Source organism: Stenella coeruleoalba (assembly GCF_951394435.1).
Source record: "Stenella coeruleoalba genome assembly, chromosome: 2".
Lineage (NCBI taxonomy): Eukaryota > Metazoa > Chordata > Mammalia > Artiodactyla > Delphinidae > Stenella > Stenella coeruleoalba.
In genome coordinates, this window is record NC_137147.1 from 72,748,543 (window position 1) to 72,776,415 (window position 27,873).

At 43.7% G+C, this 27,873-nt stretch overlaps 1 protein-coding gene and 1 long non-coding RNA gene across 2 annotated transcripts in view; one reads left to right on the top strand and one right to left on the bottom strand.

Annotated features, from left to right (window-relative positions):
- Positions 1–8,532: 8,532 nt before the first annotated feature.
- The window catches only part of LOC307179475, a 43,029-nt gene continuing 23,688 nt past the window's right edge, over positions 8,533–27,873 (bottom strand). The window contains exon 3 of the long non-coding RNA XR_013825392.1: positions 8,533–8,685. This is a non-coding gene — a long non-coding RNA (uncharacterized lncRNA). The remainder of the gene's footprint in view (positions 8,686–27,873) is intronic.
- CMA1 (chymase 1) lies at positions 20,772–24,264 on the top strand (the record flags this gene model as incomplete). Its single annotated transcript, XM_079912754.1, is given in 8 exon segments — positions 20,772–20,847; positions 21,381–21,523; positions 22,765–22,768; positions 23,131–23,145; positions 23,148–23,194; positions 23,198–23,350; positions 23,788–23,824; positions 23,827–24,264. Coding segments are annotated over 8 exon segments (579 nt in total). The 3' UTR covers positions 23,931–24,264.

The window sequence follows — 27,873 nt, forward strand, 5'->3', positions numbered from 1 at the left end:
CCAGACTCCCTCCCAGCTAGGCATGGTGCACTAACCCCCTGCAGCCTGTGCACACACCACCAACCCCAGTCCTCTCCCTGCGCTCCAACAGAAGACTGAGCCTCAGCTCCCAGCCCTGCCCACCCCGGCGGGTGAGCAGACAAGCCTCTCGGGCTGGTGAGTGCTGGTCAGCACCGATCCTCTGTGCGGGAATCTCTCCACCTTGCCCTCTTCCCCCCTGTTGCTGTGCTCTCCTCCGCACCTCCAAAACTTCCCCCTCCACCACCCGCAGTCTCCGCCCACGAAGGGGCTTCCTAGTGTGTGGAAATCTTTCTGCCTTCAAGCTCCCTCCCACTGGTGCAGGTCCCGTCCGTATTCTTTTGTCTCTGTTTATTCTTTTTTCTTTTGCCCTACCCAGGTACGTGAGGAGTTTCTTGCCTTTTGGGAGGTCTGAGGTCTTCTGCCAGCATTCAGTAGGTGTTCTGTAGGAGTTGTTCCACATGTAGATGTACTTCTGATGTATCTGTGGGGAGGAAGGTGATCTCCGCATCTTACCCTTCCACCATCTTCCAAGTGAGTCCAAAGCAATCTTGAGAAAGAAAAATGGAGCTGGAGGAATTAGGCTCCCTGACTTCAGACTATACTACAAAGCTGTAGTCATCAAAACAGTATGGTACTGGCACAAAATAGAAATATAGATCAATGAAACTGGATAGAAAGTGCAGAGAACCCACGCACCTATGGTCACCTAATCTATGACAAAGGAGGCAAGAATATACAATGGAGAAAAGACAGTCTCTTCAATAAGTGGTACCGGGAAAACAGGAGAGCTACATGTAAAAGAATGATATTAGAATACTCCTTAACACCATACACAAAAATAAACACAAAATGGAATAAACCTAAATGTAAAACCAGATGCTATAAACGTCTTAGAGGAAAACATAGGCAGAACACTTTTTGACATACATCACAGCAAGATTTTTTTGACCACCTCCTAGAGTAATGAAAATAAAAACAAAGAAACAAAAAAAACCAAATGGGACTTAATTAAACTTAAAAGCTTTTGCACAGCAAAGGAATCCATAAAGAAAATGAAAAGACAACCTCAGAATAAGAGAAAATATTTGAAAATGAAGCAACTGACAAAGGATTAATCTCCAAAATATACAAACAGCTCATGCAGCTCAATATCAAAAAAACAAACAACCCAATCAGAAAATGGGCAGAAGACCTAAATAGACATTTCTCAAAGAAGACACATAGATGGGCACAAACACATTAAAAGATGCTCACCATCAGTAATTATTAGAGCAATGCAAATCAAAACTACCATGAGGTATCTCCTCACCCTTGTCAGAAAGGCTATCATCAAAAAATCTACAAACAATAAATGCTGAAGAGGGTGTTGAGGAAAGGGAACGTCCTACACTGTAAGTGGGAATGTACATTTCTACAGCCACTATGAAAAACAGTGTGGAGGTTCCTTAAAAAACTAAAAATAGAGCTACCATATGATTCTGCAATCCTGCTCCTGGGCATATATCAGGAGAAAACCATAATCTGAAAATATACATCCACCCCAATGTTCATTACAGCACTGTTTACAATAGCCAAGACATGGAATCAAACTAAGTGTCCATTGACAGAAGAATGGATAAAGATGTGGTACATATATACAATGGAATATTAGCCATTAAAAGGAATGAGATAGTGCCATTTGCAGCAACATGGATGGACCTAGGGATTGTCAAACTGAGAGAAGTAAATCAAACAGGAAGGACAGGTATCACCTGTATGCAGACTCTTAAAAAGTGATACAAATGAACTTATTTACAAAACAGAAACAGACTCACAAACTTAGAGAAGGAACTTATGGCTACCAGGAGGGAAGGGTGGGGGGAGGGATGGTTAGGGAGTTTGGGATTGACATGTACAACTGCTATGCTTAGGATGGATAACCAACAGGGATATACTGTATAGCACAGGGAACTCTGCTCAATATTATGTGACAACCTGAATGGGAGAAGAATTGGAAAAAGAACAGATACATGTATGTGTAATAACTGAATCACTTTGCTGTACATCTGAAACTAACACAGCATTGTTGCTGACCTATATTCCAATAAAAACTGAAAAGTTTTTTTTTAACCTCTTTATTGGAGTATAATTGCTTTACAGTGGTGTGTTAGTTTCTGCTTTATAACAAAGTGAATCAGTTATACATATACATATGTTCCCATATCTCTTCCCTCTTGCGTCTCCCTCCCTCCCACCCTCCCTATCCCACCCCTCTAGGTGGTCAGAAAGCACCAAGCTGATCTCCCTGTGCTATGCGGCTACTTCTCACTAGCTATCTATTTTACATTTGGTAGTGTATATATGTCCATGCCACTCTCTCACTTTGTCACAGCTTACCCTTCCCCCTCCCCATATCCTCAAGTCCATGCTCTAGTAGGTCTGTGTCTTTATTCCCGTCTTACCCCTAGGTTCTTCATGACCTTTTTTTTTTTTTCTTAGATTCCATATATATGTATTAGCATACAGTATTTGTTTTTCTCTTTCTGACTTACTTCACTCTGTATGACAGACTCTAGGTCCATCCACCTCACTACAAATAACTCAATTTTGTTTCTTTTTATGGCTGAGTAATATTCCATTGTATATATGTACTATATCTTCTTTATCCATTCATCTGTTGATGGACACTTAGGTTGCTTCCATGTCCTGGCTATTGTAAACAGAGCTGCAATGAACATTTTGGTACATGACTCTTTTTGATTTATGATTTGCTCAGGGTATATGCCCAGTAGTGGGATTGCTGGGTCGTATGGTAGTTCTACCTGTAGTTTTTTAAGGAACATCCATACTGTTCTCCATAGTGGCTGTATCAATTTACATTCCCACCAACAGTGAAGGAGGATTCATTTTTCTCCACACCCTCTCCAGCATTTATTGTTTCTCAATTTTTTGATGATGGCCATTCTGACCGGTGTGAGATGATATCTCATTGTAGTTTTGTTTTTGTTTTTCTTTTTTTGTGGTACGCAGGCCTCTCACTGCTGTGGCTTCTCCCATTGCAGAGCACAGGCTCTGGACGCACAGGCTCAGCGGCCATGGCTCATGGGCCCAGCCGCTCTGCGGCATGTGGGATCTTCCCAGACTGGAGCATGAACCTGCATCCCCTGCATCGGCAGGTGTACTCTCAACAACTGCGCCACCAGAGTAGCCCCTCATTGTAGTTTTGATTTGCATTTCTCTAATGATTAATGATGTTGAGCATTCTTTCATGTGTTTGTTGGCAATCTGTATATCTTCTTTGGAGAAATGTTTATTTAGGCCTTCTGCCCATTTTTGGATTGGGTTGTCTTTTTGTTATTCAGCTGCATAAGCTGCTTGTAAATTTTGGAGATTAATCCTTTGTCAGTTGCTTCATTTGCAAATATTTTCTCCCATTCTGAGGGTTGTCTTTTGGTCTTGTTTATGGTTTCCTTTGCTGTGCAAAAGCTTGGAAGTTTCATTAGGTCCTATTTGTTTATTTTTGTTTTTATTTCCATTTCTCTAGGAGGTGGGTCAAAAAGGATCTTGCTGCAATTTATGTCATAGAGTGTTCTGCCTATGTTTTCCTCTAAGAGTTTGATAGTTTCTGGTCTTACATTTAGTTCTTTAACCCATTTTGAGGTTATTTGTGTGTATGGTGTTAGGGAGTGTTCTAATCTCATACTTTTACATGTACCTGTCCAGTTTTCCCAGCACCACTTATTGAAGAGGCTGTCCTTTCTCCACTGTACATTCCTGCTTCCTTTAGCAAAGATAAGGTGACCATATGTGCGTGGGTTTATCTCTGGGCTTTCATTCCTGTTCCATGGATCTATATTTCTGTTTTTGTGCCAGTACCATACTGTCTTGATTACTGTAGCTCTGTAGTATAGTCTGAAGACAGGGAGCCTGACTCCTCCAGCTCCGTTTTTCGTTCTCAATATTGCTTTGGCTATTCGGGGTCTTTTGTGTTTCCATACAAATTGTGAAATTTTTTGTTCTAGTTCTGTGAAAAATGCCAGTGGTATTTTGATAGGGATTGCATTAAATCTGTAGATTGCTTTGGGTAGTAGAGTCATTTTCACAATGTTGATTCTTCCAATCCAAGAACATGATATATCTCTCGATCTGTTTGTATCATCCTTAATTTCTTTCATCAGTGTCTTATAATTTTCTGCATACAGGTCTTTTGTCTCCTTAGGTAGGTTTATTCCTAGGTATTTTATCCTTTTTGTTGCAATGGTAAATGGGAGTTTTTTCTTGATTTCACTTTCAGATTTTTCATCATTAGCATATAAGAACGCCAAAGATTTCTGTGCATTCATTTTGTATCCTGCTACTTTACCAAATTCATTGATTAGCTCCAGTAGTTTTCTGGTAGCATCTTTAGGATTCTCTATGTATAGTATCATGTCATCTACAAACAGTGACAGCTTTACTTCTTCTTTTCCGATTTGGATTCCTTTTACTTCTTTTTCTTCTCTGATGGCTGTGGCTAAAACTTCCAAAACTACGTTGAATAAGAGTGGTGAGAGTGGGCAACCTTGTCTTGTTCCTGATCTTAGTGGAAATGATTTCGTTTTTTCACCAATGAGGATGATGTTGGCTGTGTGTTTTTCATATATGGCCTTTATTATGTTGAGGAAAGTTCCCTCTATGCCTACTTTCTGAAGGGTTTTTATCATAATTGGGTGTTGTATTTTGTCGAAAGCTTTATCTGCATCTATTGAGATGATCATATGGTTTTTCTCCTTCAATTTGTTAATGTGGTGTACCATGTTGATTGATTTGTGTATATTGAAGAATCCTTGCATTCCTGGAATAAATCCCACTTGATCATGGTGCATGATCCTTTTAATGTGCTGTTGGGTTCTGTTTGCTAGTATTTTGTTGAGGATTTTTGGATCTATGCTCATCAGTGATATTGGCCTGTAGTTTTCTTTCTATGTGACATCTTTGTCTGGTTTTGGTATCAGGGTCATGGTGGCCTTGTAGAATGAGTTTGGGAGTGTTCCCCCCTCTGCTATATTTTGGAAGAGTTTGAGAAGGATAGGTGTTAGCTCTTCCCTAAGTGTTTGATATAATTCGCCTGTGAAGCCATCTGGTCCTGGGCTTTTGTTTGTTGGAAGATTTTTAATCACAGTTTCAATTGCAGTGCTTGTGATTGGTCTGTTCATATTTTCTATTTCTTCCTGACTCAGTCTTGGCAGGTTGCGCATTTCTAAGAATTTGTCCATTTCTTCCAGGTTGTCCATTTTATTGGCATAGAGTTGCTTGTAGTAATCTCTCATGATCCTTTGTATTTCTGCAGTGTCAGTTGTTACTTCTCCTTTTTCATTTCTAATTCTATTGATTTGAGTCTTCTCCCTTTTTTGTTTGATGAGTCTGGCTAATGCTTTATCAATTTTGTTTATCTTCTCAAAGAACCAGCTTTTAGTTTTGTTGATCTTTGCTATCGTTTCCTTCATTTCTTTTTCATTTATTTCTGATCTGATCTTTATGATTTCTTTCCTTCTGCTAACTTTGGGGGTTTGTGTTCTTCTTTCTCTAACTGCTTTACGTGCAAGGTTAGGTTGTTTATTTGAGATGTTTCCTGTTTCTTAAGGTAGGATTGTATTGCTATAAACTTCCCTCTTAGAACTGCTTTTGCTGCATCCCATAGGTTTTGGGTCGTCGTGTCTCCATTGTCATTTGTTTCTAGATATTTTTTGATTTCCTCTTTGATTTCTTCAGTGATCACTTCGTTATTAATAGTGTATTGTTTAGCCTCCATGTGTTTGTGTTTACAGATCTTTTCCTGTAATTGATATCTAGTCTCATAGCATTGTGGTTGGAAAAGATACTTGATATGATTTCAATTTTCTTAAATTTACCAAGGCTAGATTTGTGACCCAAGATATGATCTATCCTGGAGAATGTTCCATGAGCACTTGAGAAAAATGTGTATTCTGTTGTTTTTGGATGGAATATCCTATAAATATCAATTAAGTCCATCTTGTTTAATGTATCATTTAAAGCTTGTGTTTCCTTATTTATTTTCATTTTGGATGATCTGTCCATTGTTGAAAGTGGGGTGTTAAAGTTCCCTAAAGTCCTCTACAATGCTTGTGTTACTGTCGATTTCCCCTTTTATGGCTGTTAGTATTTGCCTTATGTATTGAGGTGCTCCTATGTTGGGTGCATAAATATTTACAATTGTTATATCTTCTTCTTGGATCGATCCCTTGATCATTATGTAGTGTCCTTCTTTGTCTCTTGTAATAGTCTTTATTTTAAAGTCTATTTTGTCTGATATGAGAATTGCTACTCCAGCTTTCCTCTGATTTCCATTTGCATGGAATATCTTTTTCCATCCCCTCACTTTCAGTCTGTATGTGTCCCTAGGTCTGAAGTAGGTCTCTTTTAGACAGCATATATATGGGTCTTGTTTTCATATCCATTCAGCCAGTCTGTGTCTTTTGGTGGGAGCATTTAATCCATTTACATTTAAGGTAATTATCGATATGTATGTTCCTATTCCCATTTTCTTAATTGTTTTGGGTTCGTTATTGTAGGTCTTTTCCTTCTCTTGTGTTTCTTGCCTAGAGAAGTTCCTTTAGCATTTGTTGTAAAGCGGGTTTCATGGTGCTGAACTCTCTCAGCTTTTACTTGTCTGTAAAGATTTTAATTTCTCCATCAAATCTGAATGAGATCCTTGCTGGGTAGAGTAATCTTGGTTGTATTTTTTTCTCCTTCCTCACTTTAAATATGTCCTGCCACTCCCTTCTTGCTTGCAGAGTTTCTGCTGTAAGATCAGCTGTTAACCTTATGGGGATTCCCTTATGTGTTATTTGTTCTTTTTCCTTTGCTGCTTTTAATATGTTTTCTTTGTGTTTAATTTTTTATAGTTTGATTAATATGTATCCTGGTGTGTTTCTCCTTGGATTTATCCTGTATGGGACTCTCCAGCACCAAGAGCCTTTCATCCACACGGCTCAGAATAAACCGAAGAAAATGTAGAAAGAAAGAAAGAGGATAAAAGAAAACAAAATGACGTAAGATAAAATAAAATAAAGTTATTAAAATAAAAAAATTATTAAGAAAACAATTCTAAAAAGTAATAAGGAAAAGAACGGACAGACAGAACTCTAGGACAAATGGTGGAAGCAAAGCTATACAGACAAAATCTCACACAGAAGCATACAGATACACACTCACAAAAAGACGAAAAGGGGAAAAAATAATCTATTTTGCTCTCAAAGTCCACCTCCTCAATTTGGGATGATTCGCTGTCTATTCCACAGATGCAGGGTACATCAGTTTGATTGTGGAGCTTTAATCTGCTGCTTCTGAGGCTGCTGGGAGAAATTTCCTTTTCTCTACTTTGTTCGCACAGCTCCCGGGGTTCAGCTTTGGATTTGGCCCCGCCTCTGCATGTAGGTTGCTGGCTCAGACAGGACGGGGTTAAAGGAGCCGCTGATTCGGGGGCTCTGGCTCACTCAGGCCGGAGGGAGAGAGGGGTATGGATGCGGGGCGAGCCTGCAGCGGCAGAGGCCGGCGTGACATTGCAGCAGCCTGAAGCGCGCCATGCGTTCTCCCAGGGAAGTTGTCCCTGGATCACGGGATCACGGGACCCTGGCAGTGGTGGGCTGCACAGGCTCCTGGGAGGAGCAGTGTGGAGAGTGACCTGTGCTTGCACACAGGCTTCTTGGTGGCGGCAGCAGCAGCCTTAGTGTCTCATGCCCATCTCTGGGATCTGTGCTGATAGCCACGGCTCACACCCATCTCTGGAGCTCCTTTTTTTTTTTTTTTTTTTTTTTTTTGCCGTACGCGGGCCTTTCACTGTTGTGGCCTCTCCCGTTGCGGAGCACAGGCTCCAGACGCACAGGCTCAGCAGCCATGGCTCACGGGCCCAGCCGCTCCACGGCATGTGGGATCCTCCCGGACCAGGGCACGAACCCATGTCCCCTGCATCGGCAGGCGGACTCTCAACCACTGCGCCACCAGGGAAGCCCTCTGGAGCTCCTTTAAGCAGCGCTCTTAATCCCCTCTCCTCGCGCACCAGGAAACAACAAGGCAAGAAAACGTCTCTTGTCTCTTTGGCAGCTCCAAACTTTTTCCCGGACTCCCTCCTGGCTAGCTGTGGCGCACTAGGCCCCTTCAGGCTGTGTTCACGCCGCCAACCCCAGTCCTCTCCCTGCATCCGACCGAAGCCCAAGCCTCAGCTCCCAGCCCGTGCCCGTCCTGGTGGGTGAGCAGACAAGCCTCTCGGGCTGGTGAGTGCTGGTCGGCACCAATCCTCTGTGCGGGAATCTCCCCGCTTTGCCCTCGGCACCCCTGTAGCTGCGCTCTCCTCTGTGGCTCCGAAGCTTATCCCCTCTGCCACCCCCAGCCTCTGCTTGCGAAGGGGCTTCTAGTGTGTGGAAACCTTTCCTCCTTCACAGCTCCCTCCCACTGGTGCAGGTCCTGTCCCTATCCTTTTGTCTGTTTTTTCTTTTGCCCTACCCAGGTACACGGGGGTTTTCTTGCCTTTTGGGAGGTCTGAGGTCTTCTGCCAGCGTTCAGTAGGTGTTCTGTAGGAGTTGTTCCACGTGTAGATGTATTTCTGGTGTATCTGTGGGGAGGAAGGTGATCTCCGTGTCTTGCTCTTCCGCCATCTTCCGTGCCTTCTTTCGCCATCTTCCGTGCCTTCAAAAAGTTTTTTAAAAAAGAAAAAAAAACCAATATGGGAAATGAACATTACAGGCTAATGTTATTTGAATATTGATGTAAGTCAAATCAGTCAATAAGCAAAAATGTTATATCATTTTAATTTGGGTTTATCCTAGGACGAGTGGCTTTTCATTCAAAACACAATTGATGTAACATAACACATTAATTTAAAATGAAATTTTGAAAACGTTAACATTTAAATCATGAAAAGTATCAAATAACTAAACATAAATCTAAAAAAAGATGTGCATGACCTCTGGTGAAAACTACTGAATTGTATTAAGAGACACTAAGAAGACCTAAACATAAAGATATTCCATGTTCAAATTTGGAAGAGAAAATACTTTTCAAATGTCAATTCTCCAAAAACTGATCTACAGATTCATTGCACCCAAGAGTTACTTAACAGAACTTAATTGGTTCTAAATAGATGTGGAAAAACCAATGGCGAACATTAGCCAAGTAGTCGTGAAGAATGAGAAGAAGATGGGAGGTCTTGCTTTAGCAAATTAAGTCATAGTAATGAAGACAGTGTGGTATTGATGGGGGCATAGAGACATAGACTACTGGATAAGAAGTAGAGATCCCACACACATTTGGACACTGATACATACATATATGAACACTTGATTTATGATGGAAGTTTCACGGCAGAAATTAGGGGAAAGACTATTTTCTTTTTTCTTCTCAATAAGTGGTGCAAGGACAATAAATGTCTCTATGGTGTCCTATAAGGACACATTTTTTCTACATGGAAAAAAACTTGACCCTGTTGTTGTTGTGTCCTCTCCTGCCTCTTGATGTTGTGGGCCCCCAAGGTGACAATGATTGAGCTGCACAGAGAGCAGAGTAGGGGTGTGGGGAGCATGGAGTCACGGGAGACACGGACCAGGAGCTGTGACAGGCAGGTGACACGAGGCAGGGCTGCAGCTGAGGGCGAACTGAGGCGACACATGGTCCTGGGGCTGAGTGACACTGTTCCCTGTGCTCTTCAATGACATGAGGGCAGAGCTCCTGGGAGCTTTCTCACCAATGTCGTGAAATTAACCTGAGTTTGCATTAGGAGCATATAGAGTTGGATCTTCTGAAATCCTCCTGTCCTAGGGCCTAACACAACCTAGGATCTCAGTAAATGATTTTTTGGCTGCAAGAGTGAATAGCGTCCAATTAGCTTTTGGCTAAGGTTTGGTGGGGATAGTGCAGGTGGGATTCAAGGCCACAAGGATGGGGGAATGGCACTGCCAAAGGCAGTGGGGCAGTCGAGGGCCTGGGAGGCAGGGGAGATTGGGCAGAAAATGGGCTGCTTGGGGACTGGGGCAGAGTCAAGGCACGCAGAGAGCTTTGGGTGCTGTCATCTAGCCACTTCTGAACAATCGCACCCTGAGCTCTGCTCCTGGGCAGGAGTGAGGGGTAGAGGGCACTGAGAAATTTCACTGGTTCTTAAGCTGGGTCCACTGACAACTCCCATACTGCAGACGGTTTGTCTGAGTTGCCCTTTCCTGGGATGGAGTGAGGGATTTTAATTCCTTGTGTTTTGTAGCTTCACATCCTCTGCCAAATGCACAACGCACTTTCCCAGTGGTAAGAGAGAGGCTAAGACCCACGAGAGCTTTTAGTGAACACCCTTCCTTCCTGCCATCCATCTTTGCTGAGTGTCTATGCAGCATCGAACTTGTTAGTCTGGGTTTGGGAAGGGAGCTGAGGTTCAGAAATTTGAGTTGGGCAGAAGGGTCAGAGTACAGGGGGTTAAGTGAGATGGGCTCAGGAATAGGGACTGTCACTCACCTATTCCAGCCCGGGGGAAAGAAGAAAGGCCATCAGCAGCAGGAGTGGCTGCAACATCCCCAAAGTTCTGCCCATGTCAGAGCTGCTGTCTTTCCAGACACAAAACACAGGGGAAGGAAGTAGGGGAGGCTCAGTGCCCACACAGACCTCCCACACTGGTGCTCCCCCGAGCAGGGTGTCAGCATGCAGTGTGGTCATCCACATTCTCTGCCATGGGTTAGGTGAGAATGGCACTGTCACCACACTTGTACTCCCATTGCCGAGTCACAAAGTAAGAAGAAAGAACAACAAAGTGAAGGCTGTGATGCAGCCAGTGTTACCGAGTCCAAGCTCATACTGCTCACTGCACAACAGGCCAATAAATATAGAGATGAGTTGTTGAGGCAAGGAATAGCAACTTTAGTTGAAAAGCCAGCAGACTGAGAAGATGGTGGACTCATGTCCCAAAGACCCATCTGGCCTGAGTTAGAATTCAGGTTTCTTTTATACTAAAATGGGAGGGAGTGAAGTCAAGCATTTCTTGGTTCCAGTCAGCCTCTGGAAGGGATGTGTTAATTTCTTCCGTTCTGCAATCTTTCACAGGTGGGCCTGGTCAGGATGTTTCCGGTGAGCTAAACAAAGGTATTTTAGCTTAATGCTCATTTCCTGAGAGGCAGCATCCCCAGACATAGGCCATTATGTATAATTAAAACTTCACAGGTAACATCCCTTTAGTGACTAACTTAATAGAATACAAGGGCTCTTCCCTATTACACCAGCAGAGGGGCTGGATCCCCAGAAGCCCCTCAGTGACTGAATCAAGAATATCTCCATTTCTCCATTTTTGGCTGTTTTTTCATTGTGATGAAATCATGAATAAATATTTTAAAGGCTAGGTCCAGGGATATGAAAGACACAGCTCTTGCCCTTGAGAAGCTGACAGTTGCTGGACTAGACCTAGAATCTGTGGTAAGAGAACAGGATGGTAAGAACTTTGGGGAGGGAGTCTGCTTGGTGCCATTGTGAGGTAGAGGCTGGACTTGCTTTAGGGGCGGATAGACCTGGACACACCCCAGTACCCCAAACGGCAACCTCATTTCCTATGTTGTCACCACTTCAGTGTTGTATTTTTAAAGTGCTTAGAATCGCCTCTTTAAATGTAAATATTCTGCAACAAAGAGTTTTTCTTATCCCACAATTTTGAATGAAAGTCCTGGGCTTGATGTTCACTGGACCAAAACAAACCATCCCTGGGTCCATCGGAAGTGAATGACCTGGTGGGATGTGTCAGAGCAGGCCAACTAGGGTCAGGTGGGTGGTACAAGGGGGCTGCCTGATGTGGATCACCAGAGCCTGGCTGTGGGCAGCAGGGAACACACTTGGAGAAGATGAGTGAGAGATCTGTTATATAAATCTCTGTGGGGATTCATCAAATATGTAAACATATTAAGGCTAGTGAGCCAGGTTTCTCACTGTCTGAGGATTAGATGGTATTGGTGGCATCAATGTTAATTCCCTAGGTTTGATCATTGGACTGTGGTTATGTAAGAGTGTCCTTGTTTGTAGGGATTACACTCTAAAGTATTTGGGAAGTTGATGGAGTACCATGTCAGTAACTTTAGTCTCAAATAGTTCAGGAAAACAAAAGTTTTTTGTATTATAATTGCAACTTTTCTTTATTCTTGAGATTGTTTCAAAATTAGAAGGAACTCCATAGCCTTCACATATATAAAGAACAACCAGTTTGAAGATACGAACTGTAAAGAAATATCTGTTGCAGTAGCAACAAAAAACATAAGATTCTTAAGAAAAACTTAATCAGAACTGTGAAAAACCTATTCAAGCAAAACGTTAAAGTACTCCTGAAAAATACAAAAACGGACCTGAGAAATAGCAGGATATTCTTAATTCTTGAATAGGGTGGATCTACACCAAAAAGGCACTGATTCTCCCAAAGTCAATATAAAATTTTAATGTGTCCAATAAAAATATTATTTTTTTCTCCTAGTGTTATACAAGTTCTAGATACTTTCTTAAATTTATGTGGAAAATAAGCATGAAAGAATAGCTAGTCAGATATTACAAACATCCTATAAAACTTCTTTTCTGAAAACAGTGTAATGTCCACTCCTGAGTAGACAGAGAGACCAATTAAACAGAATAGAAAATTCACAAGCATACCCAACTACATATGGAAATGCAGTTTATACTAAGGTGGCATTACAAATCACCACACATCAAAGATCAATAATAGATACACACAAAAAAAGAGACACACATCAAAGATCTATAATAGATAGACACACACAAAAAAAGAAAAGGATCCAAAGATAACACTAAAGACAGTCATCAAATCACAAGGGAAGGGAGTAAAAGAAGAAAGGAGCAAAAAAGAACCATGAAAAAAACCCAAAAACAATGAACAAAATGGCAATAAGTACATACCTATCAATAACTACTTTAAACATAAATGGACTAAATGCTCCAATCAAAAGACACAGAGTGGCTGAATGGATAGAAAAACAAGATTCATCTATATGCTACCTACAAGAGACTCACTTCAAATCTAAAGATACGCACAGATTGAAAGTGAGGGGATAGAAAAAGTACTCCAAGCCAATGAAACAAAAAGAAAGCCAGGATAGCAATACTTATATCAGAGGTAATAGACTTTAAAATAAACACTACTTATAAAACAGACTTTAAAACAAAGAGATAAATAAGGACATTACTTAATGATCATGGGATCAATCCAAGAAGATATAACAATTGTAGATATATATGCACCCAACATAGGAGCACCTAAATACATAAAGCAAATATTAACAAACATAAAGGGAGAAATCGATAGTAGCACAATAGTAGAGGAGTTTAACACCCCACTTACATCAATGGACAAATCATCTAGACAGAAAATAAATAAGGAAACACTGGCCTTAAATAACACATTAAATCAGATGAACTTCATAGACAGATAGATAGATCGTTTCATCCAAAAGCAGCAGAATACACATTCTTTTCAAGTGCACATGGAAAATTCCCCAGGATATATCACATGCTAGGCCAAAAAACAAGTGTCAGTAAATTTAAGGAAATAGAAACCATTTCAAGCATCATTTCCAACCACAACACTATGAGACTAGATATCAACTACAAGGAAAAAAACTGCAAAAAATGCAAACACATGGAGGCTACACAATATGCTATAAACAACAAATGAGTCACTGAAGAAATCAAAGAGGAAATTTTAAAATGCCATGAGACACTGAAAATGAAAGGATAATGATCCAAAAACTATGGAATGCAGCAAAAGCATTTCTAAGAGGAAAGTTTATAGCAGTATTGTGTGGGCTACCCAGACAGGAAATAAACACTGGAAGGTCTGCAAGTCTACAAGGAGTGGTACTGGCAGAAGTATGGTGGTGGGCAGGGAAGGCAGAGTCATCCCAATACACATTCTTGAAACAAATTAGCAAGAACTTGAGTGCTTTGAGCAATTCCCTCCCTAGCCACCCTGGGACCTGTCTCTTCTTATGGGTCTTGAGGGAAGAAGGGGTGGTGGGAGAGGCATTTGATGAGTAGAGGCATTTCCTTGGTGGTCATTACAGAGATGTTTTATTTTATTTTTTTATTTCCATTACAGAGATCTTTAAACAAGGGAAGGATTGTTTCCTTGAAGGTAGGAGATGGAGGATACGTCTATGGACAAGAAGATTTGAAGGAATCAGCATGTTTAAGGTGCTTACCTACTTCCATCTAAATGTGCCCACGAGCAGACAGACCAGCTCACCAGGACAGTGTTTTGAATACTTGTCAGAGAATGCCTGCCACAGGAGCCCAGAGCTTTTCTCTCTGGGGAGGTAGGTGTCTGATTAGAGGCTCAAGTCTTGTTCAGGGATGCCAGGAAATACTCACAAAGGCAGGGGTTAGAAAACATGGAAGACACCTTCACACCATAAACAACAATAAACTCAAAATGACTTAAAGACTTGGGACTTCCTTGGTGGCGCAGTGGCTATGACTCTGTGCTCCCAATGCAGGGAGCCCAGATTCGATCCCTGGTCAGGAAACTAGATCCCACATTCATGCCACAACTAAGAGTTTGCATGCCACTACTAAGGAGCCCACATGCTGCAGTTAAGGAGCCAGTGAGCCACAACTAAGGAGCCTGCCTGCCACAACTAAGACCCAGCACAACCAAATAAATAAATAAATAAATTTAAAAAAAAAACAATAAAGGGGTCAATCCAATAAGAGGATATAACATTTGTAAATATTTATTTAAAAAATGACTTAAAGACTTACATATATGACATGACACCATAAAACTCTTAGAGGAGAACATAGGCAAATCATTCTCTGACATGAATCGACCCAAAATGTTCTTAGGTCAGTCTCCCAAGGCAATAGAAATAAAAGCAAAAAAAAAAAAAAAAAAAAAAAAACAAATGGGACCTAATCAAACTTAAAAGCTTTTGTACAGCAAAGGAAACCATAACAAATGAAAAGACAAACCACAGACTGGGAGGAAATATTTGCAAATGATGCAACCGAAAAGGGGCTTAATTTCCAAAACATACAAACAGCTCATACAACACAATAACAAAAAAAATAACACATTGAAAGATGGGCAGGGACTTCCCTGGTGGACCAATGGTTAAGACTCTGTGCTCCCAATGCAGGGGGCCCGGGTTCAATTCCTGGTCAGGGAACTAGATCTCGCATGCCACAACTAAGAGCCCGCATGACACAACTAAAAGATCCCACATGCCACATCTAAAGGCCCTGCATGCCCCAACTAAAGATCCTGCATGCTGCAACGAAGATCTCGCACATGGCAACAAATATCCCGGGTGCCACAACTAAGACCCAGCAGAGCCAAATACATAAATATTTTAAAAAAAGAAAATATGGGCTTCCGTGGTGGCACAGTGGTTAAGAATCTACCTGCCAATGCAGGGGACATGGGTTCAAGCCCTGGTCCGGGAATATCCTACATGCTGTGAAGCAACTAAGCCCGTGCACCACAACTACTGAGCCTGTGCTCTAGAGCCCACGTGCCACAACTACTGAAGCCCGCGTGCTGCAACTACTGAAGCCTGTGCACCTAGAGCCCATGCTCCGCAACAAGAGAAGCCACCACAGTGAGAAGCCTGAGCACCACAACGAAGAGTAGCCCCCGCTCACCACAACTAGAGAAAGCCTGCATACAGCAATGAAGACCCAATGCAGCCAAAAATAAATAAATAAATAAATTTATTTTAAAAAAAAAAGAAAAGAAAGATGGTTACAGGCAATGAAAAGGGGCTCAACATCACTAATTATTAGAGAAATGCAAATCAAAACTGCAGTGAGGTACCACCTCATACCAGTCAGAACGGCCATTATTAAGAAGTCTACAAATAGCAAATGCTGGAGAGGGTGTAGAGAAAAAGGCACCCCTCTGACACTGTTGGTGGGAATCTATATTGGTGCAGCCACTATGGAAAACAGTATGGAGGTTCCCCAAAAAACTAAAAATAGAGTTGCCATATAACCCTGAAACCCCATTCCTGGGCATATATCTGGAGAAAACCATAATTCAAAAGGATGCATGCACCCCAATGTTCACTGAAGGATTATTTACAATAGCCAAGATATGGAAACAACCAAAATGTCCATCAACAGATGAATGGATAAAGAAGATGTGGTACATATATACAAAGGAATACTACTCAGTCATAAAAAAAGAATGAAATAATTCCATTTGCAGCAACATGGATGGACCTAGAGATTATCTTACTAAGTGAGGTAAGTCAGACAGAGAAAGACAAATACCATATGATATCACTTATATGTGGAATCTAAAATATGACACAAACGAACTTATCTATGAAACAGAAACATACTTACAAACATAGAGAACAGACTTGTGGTTGCCAAGGGGAAGGGTAGTGGGGGAGGGATGGACTGGAAGTTTGGGATTAGCAGATGCAAACTATTACGTATAGAATGGATGAACAACAAGGTCCTACTGTATAGCACAGGGAACTATATTCAGTATCCTGTGATAAACCATAATGGAAAAGAATATGAAAAAAAATGTGTATGTGTGTGTGTGTATATATATATATATATATATATATATATATATATATATATATACACACACATAGAGAGAGAGTGAAAGAATATATACATATATGTATATATATATAAAACTGAATCACTTTGCTATACAGTAGAAATTAATAAAACATTGTAAATCAACTATTTTTCAATAAAATAAATTTTAAATAAATAAAATACTTTTTAAAAAAAGAAGAAGAAAGAAAGAAAACATGGAAGGCCTCTTGCTGGCTTGGCTGTCAGGGAGCCTGGCTCAGTCCACGCTCTGTCCTAACTCTGTGGTGCCTCCCGTCAGTCACTACAGCCTCCTGGGACTTTGTCTCCCTCATCACTCAAAGGAAGATGAGGGTCTGCAACAAAGATTCTTAAACCTGTTTCAAGCCACAGAACCATTTCCTCAAAATAAATGTTATACTTACACTGAACACGTATGTGGCTGGACAACTTTTTTAAATGCTATTTTTGTTTTGTTTCTATATTTTCCTTTTCGTCTTTTTCAATCAAGGAGCCAGGTCCTTAGTATGTCTTAGGGTTTTTTTCAGCTCTAAATCAGAAGCTGTGTGACATCATCACTCTTCCTTTGTAAAAGTGCCCCAAGTCACTAGGAGATTGTGCCACTGCATGATTTCTGCACAATAAGATGTGAAAAGGCGTGCTTTTGAGAGTTACATGATCCCAGAGGATGGACCCCGTGCCACAGAAGAACATGGTGCCGTGTGTTTGGCCAGGATGGCACCTGCACAGAGCTGGAACTCACACTCAGCTCCCAGGCAGTGCAGCGTAGCAGTGCAAGACCTTGGAGGGATGGCTGCTGGGAGTGTCTGGTGAGGTGAGCCCAGCACAGGGCGGTCCTTGCTCAGCAAAAAATCACACACTCTACATGTGGCCTCTCAGCCAAGACCTCTCTAAGGTTGAAAAGTCTAGGTCGTCTTGGACAAAGTGGAGGCAGCAGTAACCCTGACAGCTCAAATAGCAGAGACGTTTCTCCATTTGTCCAGACCACGTGGGCCTCCTTGATTCCAGTTTGATTCTGCACAGGCAGGAGCTTGTAGTCATGACAGGGATCGTGTTTCTGCCCCGTCCAGCTAGATGAGCATTTAGACTCAGATTCTAATTGCCTTCAAGCAAATACATCATATGGGTTTTCCTACCATCTGAATGTGTGCAATGACATTCCTACCTGCTACTTGTTTAGAGTAAAAGAAATAAGGCTGCCCTCGTTCCCTTGTTTTGAGGGAATTTTTAGTCCTGGTGGAGACTGGGGAAGTACTGACTAGCCTAACAATTTGCATTTAACAAACTGCAGGGTGGGAGTGGCCAGCCTTCTCTAGACTCCTTCTTGAACTGTGGGGAATCCTGGGAGTAACTTAGAATGAAATGAAACCCAGATAGGGATGTTGGTTGCTCCAATTTCATCACTTTCTCATCACGAGCCTCATCAAGGCCGTGGAAGTTTCTGACTTGGACAGAAGTATTCTTTTCTCTATCCTCTCAATCAGCTGTTTTGGAGAGCTGATAAAGAAGGTCACATTTCTTCCTAAAGGAAACATAAAACAGTCTCAAGATAAGGATGACACCACAGGCCTGTGACTCCCTCATCGACCCTTTGTTCAAAACTCACTGTCTGAGAAGAATGCTGGCTGCGTTAGGAAGATGGGTCCCTTAGCTCACTCTTGGACCTGATCTTTACTTAAGCTTCCCTCTGGGACACAGAATGGGCCTTTCTCCCATTGAGCTTCTTTGCTTCATTGCCTTATCTGGTTATCTCAGCACTGGCTGGACAGAATTCAGGAGAACCTGGTCCACAGAGGATCCCAGCCCCAGGCTCTGAGTAGAGTTCACAGAGGATAGGGTCTTGTGTGGTGAACAGACTACCAGCTATCTCATGGGGAACAAATGAAGAACTAACCAGGGTCAGGCGTGAGGGGACTTAACTTACAGTGGAATTTCCCTGGGTTGCAACAAAGCAGCTGTGCATGACAGCTGTCTTTAAGCATTATATGAACTATCATATGGTATGTATTTTCTTTGTGCATGTGGTTTTATATGTAGGGCAGAAAAGGGAAGAGGTTGAATTCTATGTACTTTCTGTCCACATTGCCATCTGAGTAGTCATGGCCACTTGGCCACAGATGTTGGGATGCAAGCTGCTGGTGAAGAAGTTGGCTAGGTGAACTTAAACCCTCTTGCTGCTCTTAGGGGTTACATCTTGGAGAGTACTGGCCTGGCAGTTGGGAGAGCAAGGTTCCAATCATGACTCTGGGGAGAACTCTCAGAATCAATCAATCAACCCCATTATACTCCTTATTTCCACTAATATGTTCCATTGAAGAGAGTACTTGGTCATCTAAAGTCTTCCCATTGATTACAGATATCTACAGTAGGTAATAATTTAAGTAACAGATTTGCTGCTGTTTGCCATAAATGAGCATTTACAACTTATAACTAATATTTTTAACCACTTACAACAGGGTAAGTAGTACCTTTAAATTTAACAGATTAGAGAACTAATAGATAACCCGGGCCAATTTTCAAAAGCTAAGTTTAGGTTTCCCTGCGTCCTCTTCAAAACAAATATCTCTATTATTTAGAGTTCAATTAGGGAAGCAGAAGCACTATGAGTGATGTACAATAAGGGATTTATTATAAAAATTGTATCTTATAAAATTATGGGAACTGGTGAAGAAATCCTCTCTAGATCCTTCTTGATATGCTTGATCCTTCTTTTGATTTATTTTTACAGTCCAGGAAAGCCAGATGTTATATGGAAAGATCACGTGATTGGAGTCATGGCTATGAAATCTTGTCAAGTGACTCAAATTCTCTGAGCCTCAGTTTCCTCTTCTATACAATGGAAACAATAATATTTCTCAGGGTTGATGTTAGGGTGAATGGGACAAAGCTTCCACCTATAGTATACCATATTTCATTGATTCCAAGATGCACAATATTTCACATCTTAACCTCTTTACAACAGTAATGAATCTTGTAATCAATGGCATGTTATCGTCTAATTGAGAACAGTTTTTCCCTTTCTCAGTGTCAAATAAAATAATGAAAGCCCAGAGTAACAACTCAAATGATGCAGGTGCAGGTATCACTTTATTATGCAACTAAAAATGACCCTCAGTGCACAAGCGGAAACCCCAGCACCCCCTAGAGAACACACGTTTTCCTTCATACATTGCATTCCTTTCCCCAGTCATTGGACTAACCCTTCAACTCCCATTTCTCATTATTCAGATTAGTGAAATGGAAAATATGAGTTTCAGAATCTGACATATTAAATGTTAGATCTTGCTGCTATGTGACATTCTGAGCTTCAGTTGTGTGTTCCATAATTTTGTATACTACTACTTACCCAAAAGGACTGTTAAAAAGATTAAATGAGATGATGTGTGTTAAGTCCTATCAGTGCCAAACATATTGTGGGTAGTCAACAAATTCTCCCTTTTTCCTTCCTTCTCTTACTGCCACATTCTATTCTTCTACTGAATATTTGGACTGAAGGAAGGATGGATCTTCTAGAACACAGTCACACTTGCTTGTTTACATATTGTGTATGACTGCTTTTGTGCTATGACAACAGAGTGGAATAGTTGCCAGAGAGACAGTATGGCTTGCAAAGCTAAAAATACTTACTATCTGGCTATTTACAGAAAAAAGTTTGCTCATCCTTATTTAGATTCTTACAGCATCTAAAAATCCCCACCTCCCCTCCATTTGTGTTACTTCTCTGGCTCAAGAGAGTTTCATTAGATGAGAAAGTGAATGCCTCATCCGAGGAGTCAGGACTCTTGGGCTCTGACTGAAGCTTCAGTACCAGCAGAGCAGAGAGGATAGTTGAGAGAATTTTTGATGAGGAAAACAGCCAGGCCAGAGTGAAAGGCAAAGATGTGATTATGTTGTTTCTGTGGTTTGCAGTCCTCCCTCGTTTTTTTTTTTTTAACACTCTTGTTTTTCTTTAATTGAAGTGCAGTTTGTGGCAATCTCTGCTTACAGCAAAGTGACTCACTTACCCACACAGAGACATTCTTCTTTATATTCTTTTCCATTATGGTGTATCACAGGATATTGAATATAGTTCCCTGTGCTATACAGTAGGACCTTGTTGTTTACCCTCCCCTTTTCTTTTAATTCTGGAGTTATAAAAGCAGGAGCGAGGGAGGGAGTGACAGAAGCAGCTTACAATGGGCAGCATCCCTGGGAAAATGCAGGTCCTACTCCTTCTACTGCTCTTTCTCTTGCCTCCTGAAGCTAGAGCTGGTGAGTCCAGGGTGGAACTTTTCTGTCCTCTGGGTACTCTTAACTTACTAAGCTGAATCAAAGAGGACCCTAAATTGACCCTGCAAGATCCTATTCCAAGCGTTCCAGGGGGGAATCTCTATCTGGAAGAGTCATACCCTTTCCCTGCAGATGAGGACAGTGTCCCAGGGACGGGAAGTCTTGGGTGGAGGAAGAACAGGAAAATGGCTTTGGAAGTTCCTCTCTACCTTTCCTCAAAATATCCATGATTCTGATTCATGGTCCTTCTCTGGCCTTGCTCTCATGTGGACGTCAGGATGGGGATGAAGAAATGTTTCACAACAGCTCAGAATCAAGACCAGCCACTGTGTTCTCAAAAGTATGATGAGGACTGACAGGGTGCATTGGAGAAGGGGAAGCCAACAGAATGACACGTGGAGAGGCCTGAGCTACTTCAGAGGTAAGGGTGAGGATGCAGGGGATTGTCGCACATCATTCATCTCATTTTTCCCACCTAACGCTCTGTCTGACAGTTCGGTGAGCCTGTGTTTCAGGATTTGGATTCTCTGTTTCAGAGGAGATTATCAGTGGCATTGAGTCCAAGCCACACTCCCGCCCCTATAAGGCCCATCTGGAAATAATCCCTGACGAGGAATACGTTGCCACCTGTGGTGGGTTCCTCATAAGTCAAGAATTTGTACTGGGGACTTCCCTGGCGCCGCAGTTGTTAAGAATCCACCTGCCAATGCAGGGGTCGTGGGTTCGAGCCCTGGTCTGGGAAGATCCCACATGCCGCGGAGCAACTAAGCCCATGCACCACAGCTACTGAGCCTGCGCTCTAGAGCCCGCAAGCCACAACTACTGAAGGCCACGCTCCTAGAGCCCGTGCTCCACAACAAGAGAAGTCACTGCAACAAGAAGCCTGCGCACCACAACCAAGAGTAGCCCCCGCTTGCCACAACTAGAGAAAGCCCATGCGCAGCAACGAAGACCCAATGCAGCCAAAAATTAATTAATTAATTAATTAATTTAAGAAAAAAAAAGAATTTGTGCTGGGACTTCCCTGGTGGTGCAGTGCTTAAGAATCCGTCTGCCAATGCAGGAGACACGGATTCAATCCCTGGTCCGGGAAGATCCCACGTGCCGCAGAGCAACTAAGCCTGTGCGCCATAACTACTGAGCCTGCACTTTAGAACCTGCAAGTCACAACTACTGAGCCCACGTACCGCAACTACTGAAGCCTGCACACTCTAGGGCCCGCATGCCACAACTACCGAGCCCAAGTGCCGCAACTACTGAAGCCCATGCTCCTAGAGCCTGTGCTCCACAACAAGAGAAGCCACCACAATGAGAAGCCCACGCACCACAACAAAGAGTAGCCCCCGCTCGCTGCAACTAGAGAAAACCCACATGCAGCAGCAGAGACCCAATGCAGCCAAATAAATAAAATAAAATCTTAAAAAAAAAAAATTTGTGCTGACAGGTGCTCACTGTTAAGGAAGGTAAGAAAACTTTGAATAGCTCTCTTCTCGTGTGAGGAGCTGTAAGAACCAGAGTTATACACACCAAGGCAGGGATTCTTGTGCCTGCTCATCTCAGGATGACCAGCAATGTACAGTGGGAGGAGCCAGGCCAGTTTCATTTGTCATGTCCATTTCCAGAGGCCAGGGCATCATTCAGGGCAGCCCGGGTCAAGGCATGCCAACCCTGCCTCCTTATCCTGGTGCTGGCAGAGCTCTCGCAGTCCATGTAGCTGCCTGGGCCTGGGCCTTCCTGAAACGGCTATGATCTCTGGGGGGAGCTTCTGCCCTGAGCAAGATCTGAGTTCCTCAGGTGGCCCTGCACTGGGGCACAAGTGGGCCTGCGGTCTCTTTGCTCACAATGGTCCCTTCTCCAGAGACCAGCACCTTTTCCTGCCTCTCTCCTCCCTTTCTGCAGGCATGTTAGGGTCACTCTTGGAGCTCATGACACGAAATAGAAAGAATCCACATGGCAGTAGCTGGAGGTCGAAGAACAGCTTTTTCAGCAACCTCAGTGACATGTTACTGAAGGTGCCATCGTTCTTTCACTTCTCAGCCCCTCCTTTACCCATTCTCCTGAGCTGTGCATTTCTCATTCTATGCCAACCCATTTCCTTGGGGCCCCCTCCACTCCATGTCATCACCACCCCACTGGGGAGAAGCTCTAGGCCCTGCCTGGGGACCTTCTACCACACCACTCCCTCCACTCTCCCTGGGACTGGCAATCCACCTGCTCTTCCTCCCTCACGGCTACGAACAAGAGCCGAGCTGACCCACACCACAGGGACAATCCCCCTGCCTACCCATCTACCTTCATTCCACCCAGGAGGATGCGCCAGGCAGCTGGCTAGGGGAAGACAAGGGTGACAGAGCCAGTGTCACATACTCTGAGGGAGGTGAAGCTCAGACTCCTGGATGACAAGACCTGCAACCACTTTCTTTTGCCCAGTCATAACCTCCAAATCTGTGCAGGCAATCCCAGGAAGAGAAGATCAGCATACAAGGTAACCACATACCTACACCTCCGTCTCCCAACTCAGTACTTGGGAGACAGCGTCCTCCTGGGCGGCGATGGGGTCAGGAAGTCCCGAGTACAGTGAACATGTCTGAGTTCATGGGTTTCTAGGACTGTGGAACTGGACTCCTCCTTCCGGGTGCCATCCTTCTATAGCCACGTCCTGCTTCTAACCCTCCCGTCTATCCTGCCGTACAGGGCTCCAGGAGAGAAGTGAAGAAGATGGAAGGGACAGGACTAGAGTTGTGGTTCTATGCCAGAGAGAGAATGAAGACAGGAAACCCCTGTCTAAGGACTCCGTGAGGAGCCAGGATCCCTAGCCAGATTCTGGGGTATCTTGACTGGGGTGCTGAGAGAACCAGGATGACGTGACAGAAAGGAGAGAAGAATGCCTGCTGCTCAGGATCTGCTTTCTCTAACCCACAGGGCAATTCTGGGGGCCCCCTTCTGTGTGCTGGAGTGGCCCAGGTACTGAGTCTTATGGAAGTACGGACACAAAGCCTCCTGGTGTCTTCACTCGAATCTCCCCATATGTGTCCTGGATTAACGAAGTCCTAAATGGCAGTTAGCCACAGAAGCCCGGCCAGTCTGCAGGAGAACCCCAAAGCCAGAGCCCTCCCTGGTAGTCCCTGCATTCCACAGGAGCCTGGCCCCGCCTGTGCCCAGGAAGGCTCTCCAAGAACAACAAAGCCCCTGCTGGTTGTATCCCCAGCAAACTTCAATCAGGATGCAGCCTGCAGTGTGTCTGTGGGACTCTCCTCTCTCCCCCCAGAGCTGCTCTGCTCTGCAAGGAGGAGTCCAGCTCCGCCTTTCTAGCTTGAATGAACACTAGCACTGGGCTCCCTTCTTGCTAAGTAATAATCTTTCCTACCAATTCCCTTGTCCATTGTGTGGTGTTAAGAATTATTAAAGAAAACATTTTCACCTGCACAACAGCATTTACCATCCAGAGTAATACTAGCACTGACTTACCTTCTTCCTCCACCACCACCTCTTCCTCCTTCTCCTGTTCCTCCCTCCTTCTCCTCCTCTCCCTTCTCTTCCCACAAACCTTGTGCCTCAGCCAGTACAATTCAGGGCATAGATGTGCCGTAGCAAACTCTCCATAACTATTTCTGGAGACGGTCCCAGGCTTGGGCTGTTGATACCTTGCATTCATCCCTCTCAATAATGTGTCTGGGGCTTCCCTGGTGGTGCAGTGGTTGAGAGTCTGCCTGCCAATGCAGGGGACACGGGTTCGAGCCCTGGTCTGGGAGGATCCCACATGCCGCGGGGCAACTGGGCCCGTGAGCCACAACTACTGAGCCTGCGCATCTGGAGCCTGTGCTCCGCAACAAGAGAGGCCGCGATAGTGAGAGGCCCGCTCACCGCGATGAAGAGTGGCTCCCGCTTGCCGCAACTAGAGAAAGCCCTCGCACAGAAACGATGACCCAACACAGCCAAAAATAAATAAATAAATAATACTTTATAAAAATGCAAATCTGAGTATGTTCATTACCAACAGGTAACCCTAGAGCACCTTCCTGTTGCTCTCAGGATTTAAATAATTAATTGATTGATTGATTAATTTAAAAAATAATAATAATGTGTCTGCAGCCAGAGAAGCATCTGTCAAGTGAAAAAGGAAAATTTCCCAAGTACAAGAGCTCAGGACAGCGGGGAGGGATGAGCCCTGGAAGTCTTCAGGACGAGTTTGTCAACTGCAACAGTCACCACGAAGTAGGGCCATGCCAGTCCAGAAGAAAGTTCCCCTAGAATGTCAGAGTGAGTCTGGCCCCTGAACTACATCAGAGTCACCCAATTCAACTGTCATCTTCCTTTGGAAATGACACGGTGTCTCCAGTCTTCCAAAAGAGAAATCTGAGTTAGGTCAAGTTCTCCAAAATTTCCTCCTGCAAGTGAACTGCAATGCTCTGAATGCCGGACCCGCCAGCATCTGAGATGGAAGAGTGCACTCGCAGCCATACATACCCGAATACAGGCAAATGGAGCATAAACTCCAGCTAACTCTCAGAAGCCTGCCATCAAAGGGCCCTCATACAGGTTTCACCATGGTCCCGAAGAGGCCTAAGAAGATAGGCCTGGCCGGTGCAAGAAGGAGCTGCTACTCCTGGCCCAGACCAGGGACCCATAGCTCCATCTTCCCCACTGCCTGTCAGCCCACAGATCTGGGCTTCCAGCTCTGCCACTGATCAATGTAGACGTAAGATAAAGAAACGTGATAAACATAACCATCTGATTATAAACACTAACCCTATGTAGAAAACAGATATATGTACATAAATTTTTTTAAAAAAGAAAAATCTTGGCAGGATCTCAGAAATGAAAGAACTTATGCTGGAATGACAATAAACAATTTTTACGCCCTAACTCTTGTTTTATATTTATGTAATTAAATAAGAGTTTTTAAATGTGAAATACAAGGAGCAGAAGCCCTATGGGTAATGTTTGCTTGGGAAACCAGCACACATACTGAGCTGTAGCTCGGGCCCCACCCACTGTTGACCCCCAGATCCTGAGGACAGCACATCCACAGGGCAGCCCTTCTTTCCAGGAAGCTGGACAACTGGAGACATGGGGAGAACAGTCAGCCCACCCTGCCAGCCTGGCCCCCAAGAAGTGGTAGGGCTGGTGGAGACTGCAAGGAGCTGGACTGAACCCACAGGATGAACTGGACCCCCAGGGGCTGACAAGCACTGACTCTAGCTTGGCCAACACTGCAGACCAAACAAGCATCACATGGACCCCTGACACGGAAATAGCAGTTGCTGGCCCAGCCTCCCAAAAAAAGATAAGCACATCAGCATCACTGCAATGTTTATTCTGTGATGCAGAGGGTAGGGTCCAAGGAGTGGGCCCGCCTAACCAACACTGAGAGCAATAAGAGAGTCTCAGCACCACAGGGTCAGAAGGAGAAACGGTCTAGATAAGAGGGCTTTGCTCAAACTCATGGGAAGAGGGCCTCTGTACAGCTGATGCCAGCACATAGGGAAGTGCTACAGAGCCAGTTCCTCCTGGGGTCACAGTTGTCGGGGCCGAGGTCATAAAGCCCAACAGGAAAATATCTGCTCTTCCCACCCCACCCCAATGTTCATTCCTTCCCCAGGAACCTGGTGATTGTGTCTCCCACACCCACAGCTCCTCTGACAACTTTTACCCTCACATAGTCATACCCTGTGTAGTGGCTTGGCATGTGGGTATAATGACGGAATAGTTATGGTTGTACTGCATCCTTTAGAAACTATATAATGAAGTCCTAACCCCCAGTACCACACAATGTGACCTTATATGGAAATAGAGCCATTGCAAATGTAATTACTCCATATAGCTGTCCTTATAAGAAGAGGAGAGGGGGGACTTCCCTGGTGGTCCAGTGGTTAAGAATCCACCTTCCAGGGCTTCCCTGGTGGCGCAGTGGTTGAGAGTCCGCCTGCCGATGCAGGGGACACGGGTTCGTGCCCCAGTCCGGGAAGATCCCACATGCCGCAGAGCGGCTGGGCCCGTGAGCCATGGCCGCTGGGGCTGCGCGTCCAGAGCCTGTGCTCCACAATGGGAGAGGCCACAGCAGTGAGAGGCCCACGTACTGCAAAAAAAAAAAGAATCCGCCTTCCAATGCAGGGGACGTGGATTTGATCCCTGGTCAGGGAACTAAGATCCCACATGCCGTGGGGCAACTAAGCCCGCATGTCGCAACTATTGAGCCCCTGTGCTATGGAGCCCACACGCCGCAACTAGAGAAGCCCATGTACCGCAGTGAAGATCCCACGCGCCACAACAAAGACCTGATGCAGCCAAATTAGTTAATTAATTTTTTTTTAAAAAAAGAAGAGGAAAGAGGGAATTCTCTGGCTGTCCAGTGGTTAGAACTCAGCACTTACACTGCCAAGGGCCCGGGTTCAATCCCTGGTCAGGGAACTAAGACCCCACAAGCCGCATGGCACAGCCAAAAAAAAAAGAGAAGAGGAGAGAGACACACGAGGAGAAGGCCATGTGAAGACAGAGGCAGAGATTGAGTGATGCATCTATGAGCCAAGGAACACCAAGGATTGACAGGTGTAAACAAAATATACGGGAGAGGTGTGGGACAGATTCTTCCTCATAGCCCTCAGAGGAACCAATCCTGCCAGCACCTTGATCTCAGACTAGCCGCCAGAACTGTGAGAGGATAAATTTCTGTTGTTTTAAATCACCTCGTTTGTGGTACTTTGTTATAGTGACTTTTGGAGTCTTATACGAGAGTCAAGGCAGAGTTTTGGGAATTTAAGGTTTTCTCCAAAAATTGCTATTTATTTTAATAAGTGATTTATATTGAGTAGGCTTTAAATTCATAAAAAGCTTTGCCATTCAAACATCATCAAGGAAAGGATCTATGATGAGTGGGGTGAAGAGGTCATTAAAACCACATTTATAGGGTATAACTCCAGCTTGCTTGAGAAAAAAAATTTTTTTTACTGTAATTAGAATAACAGGCCCAGGACTTTACTCTTGCCTTGTCCTCATAATCCACTGCTC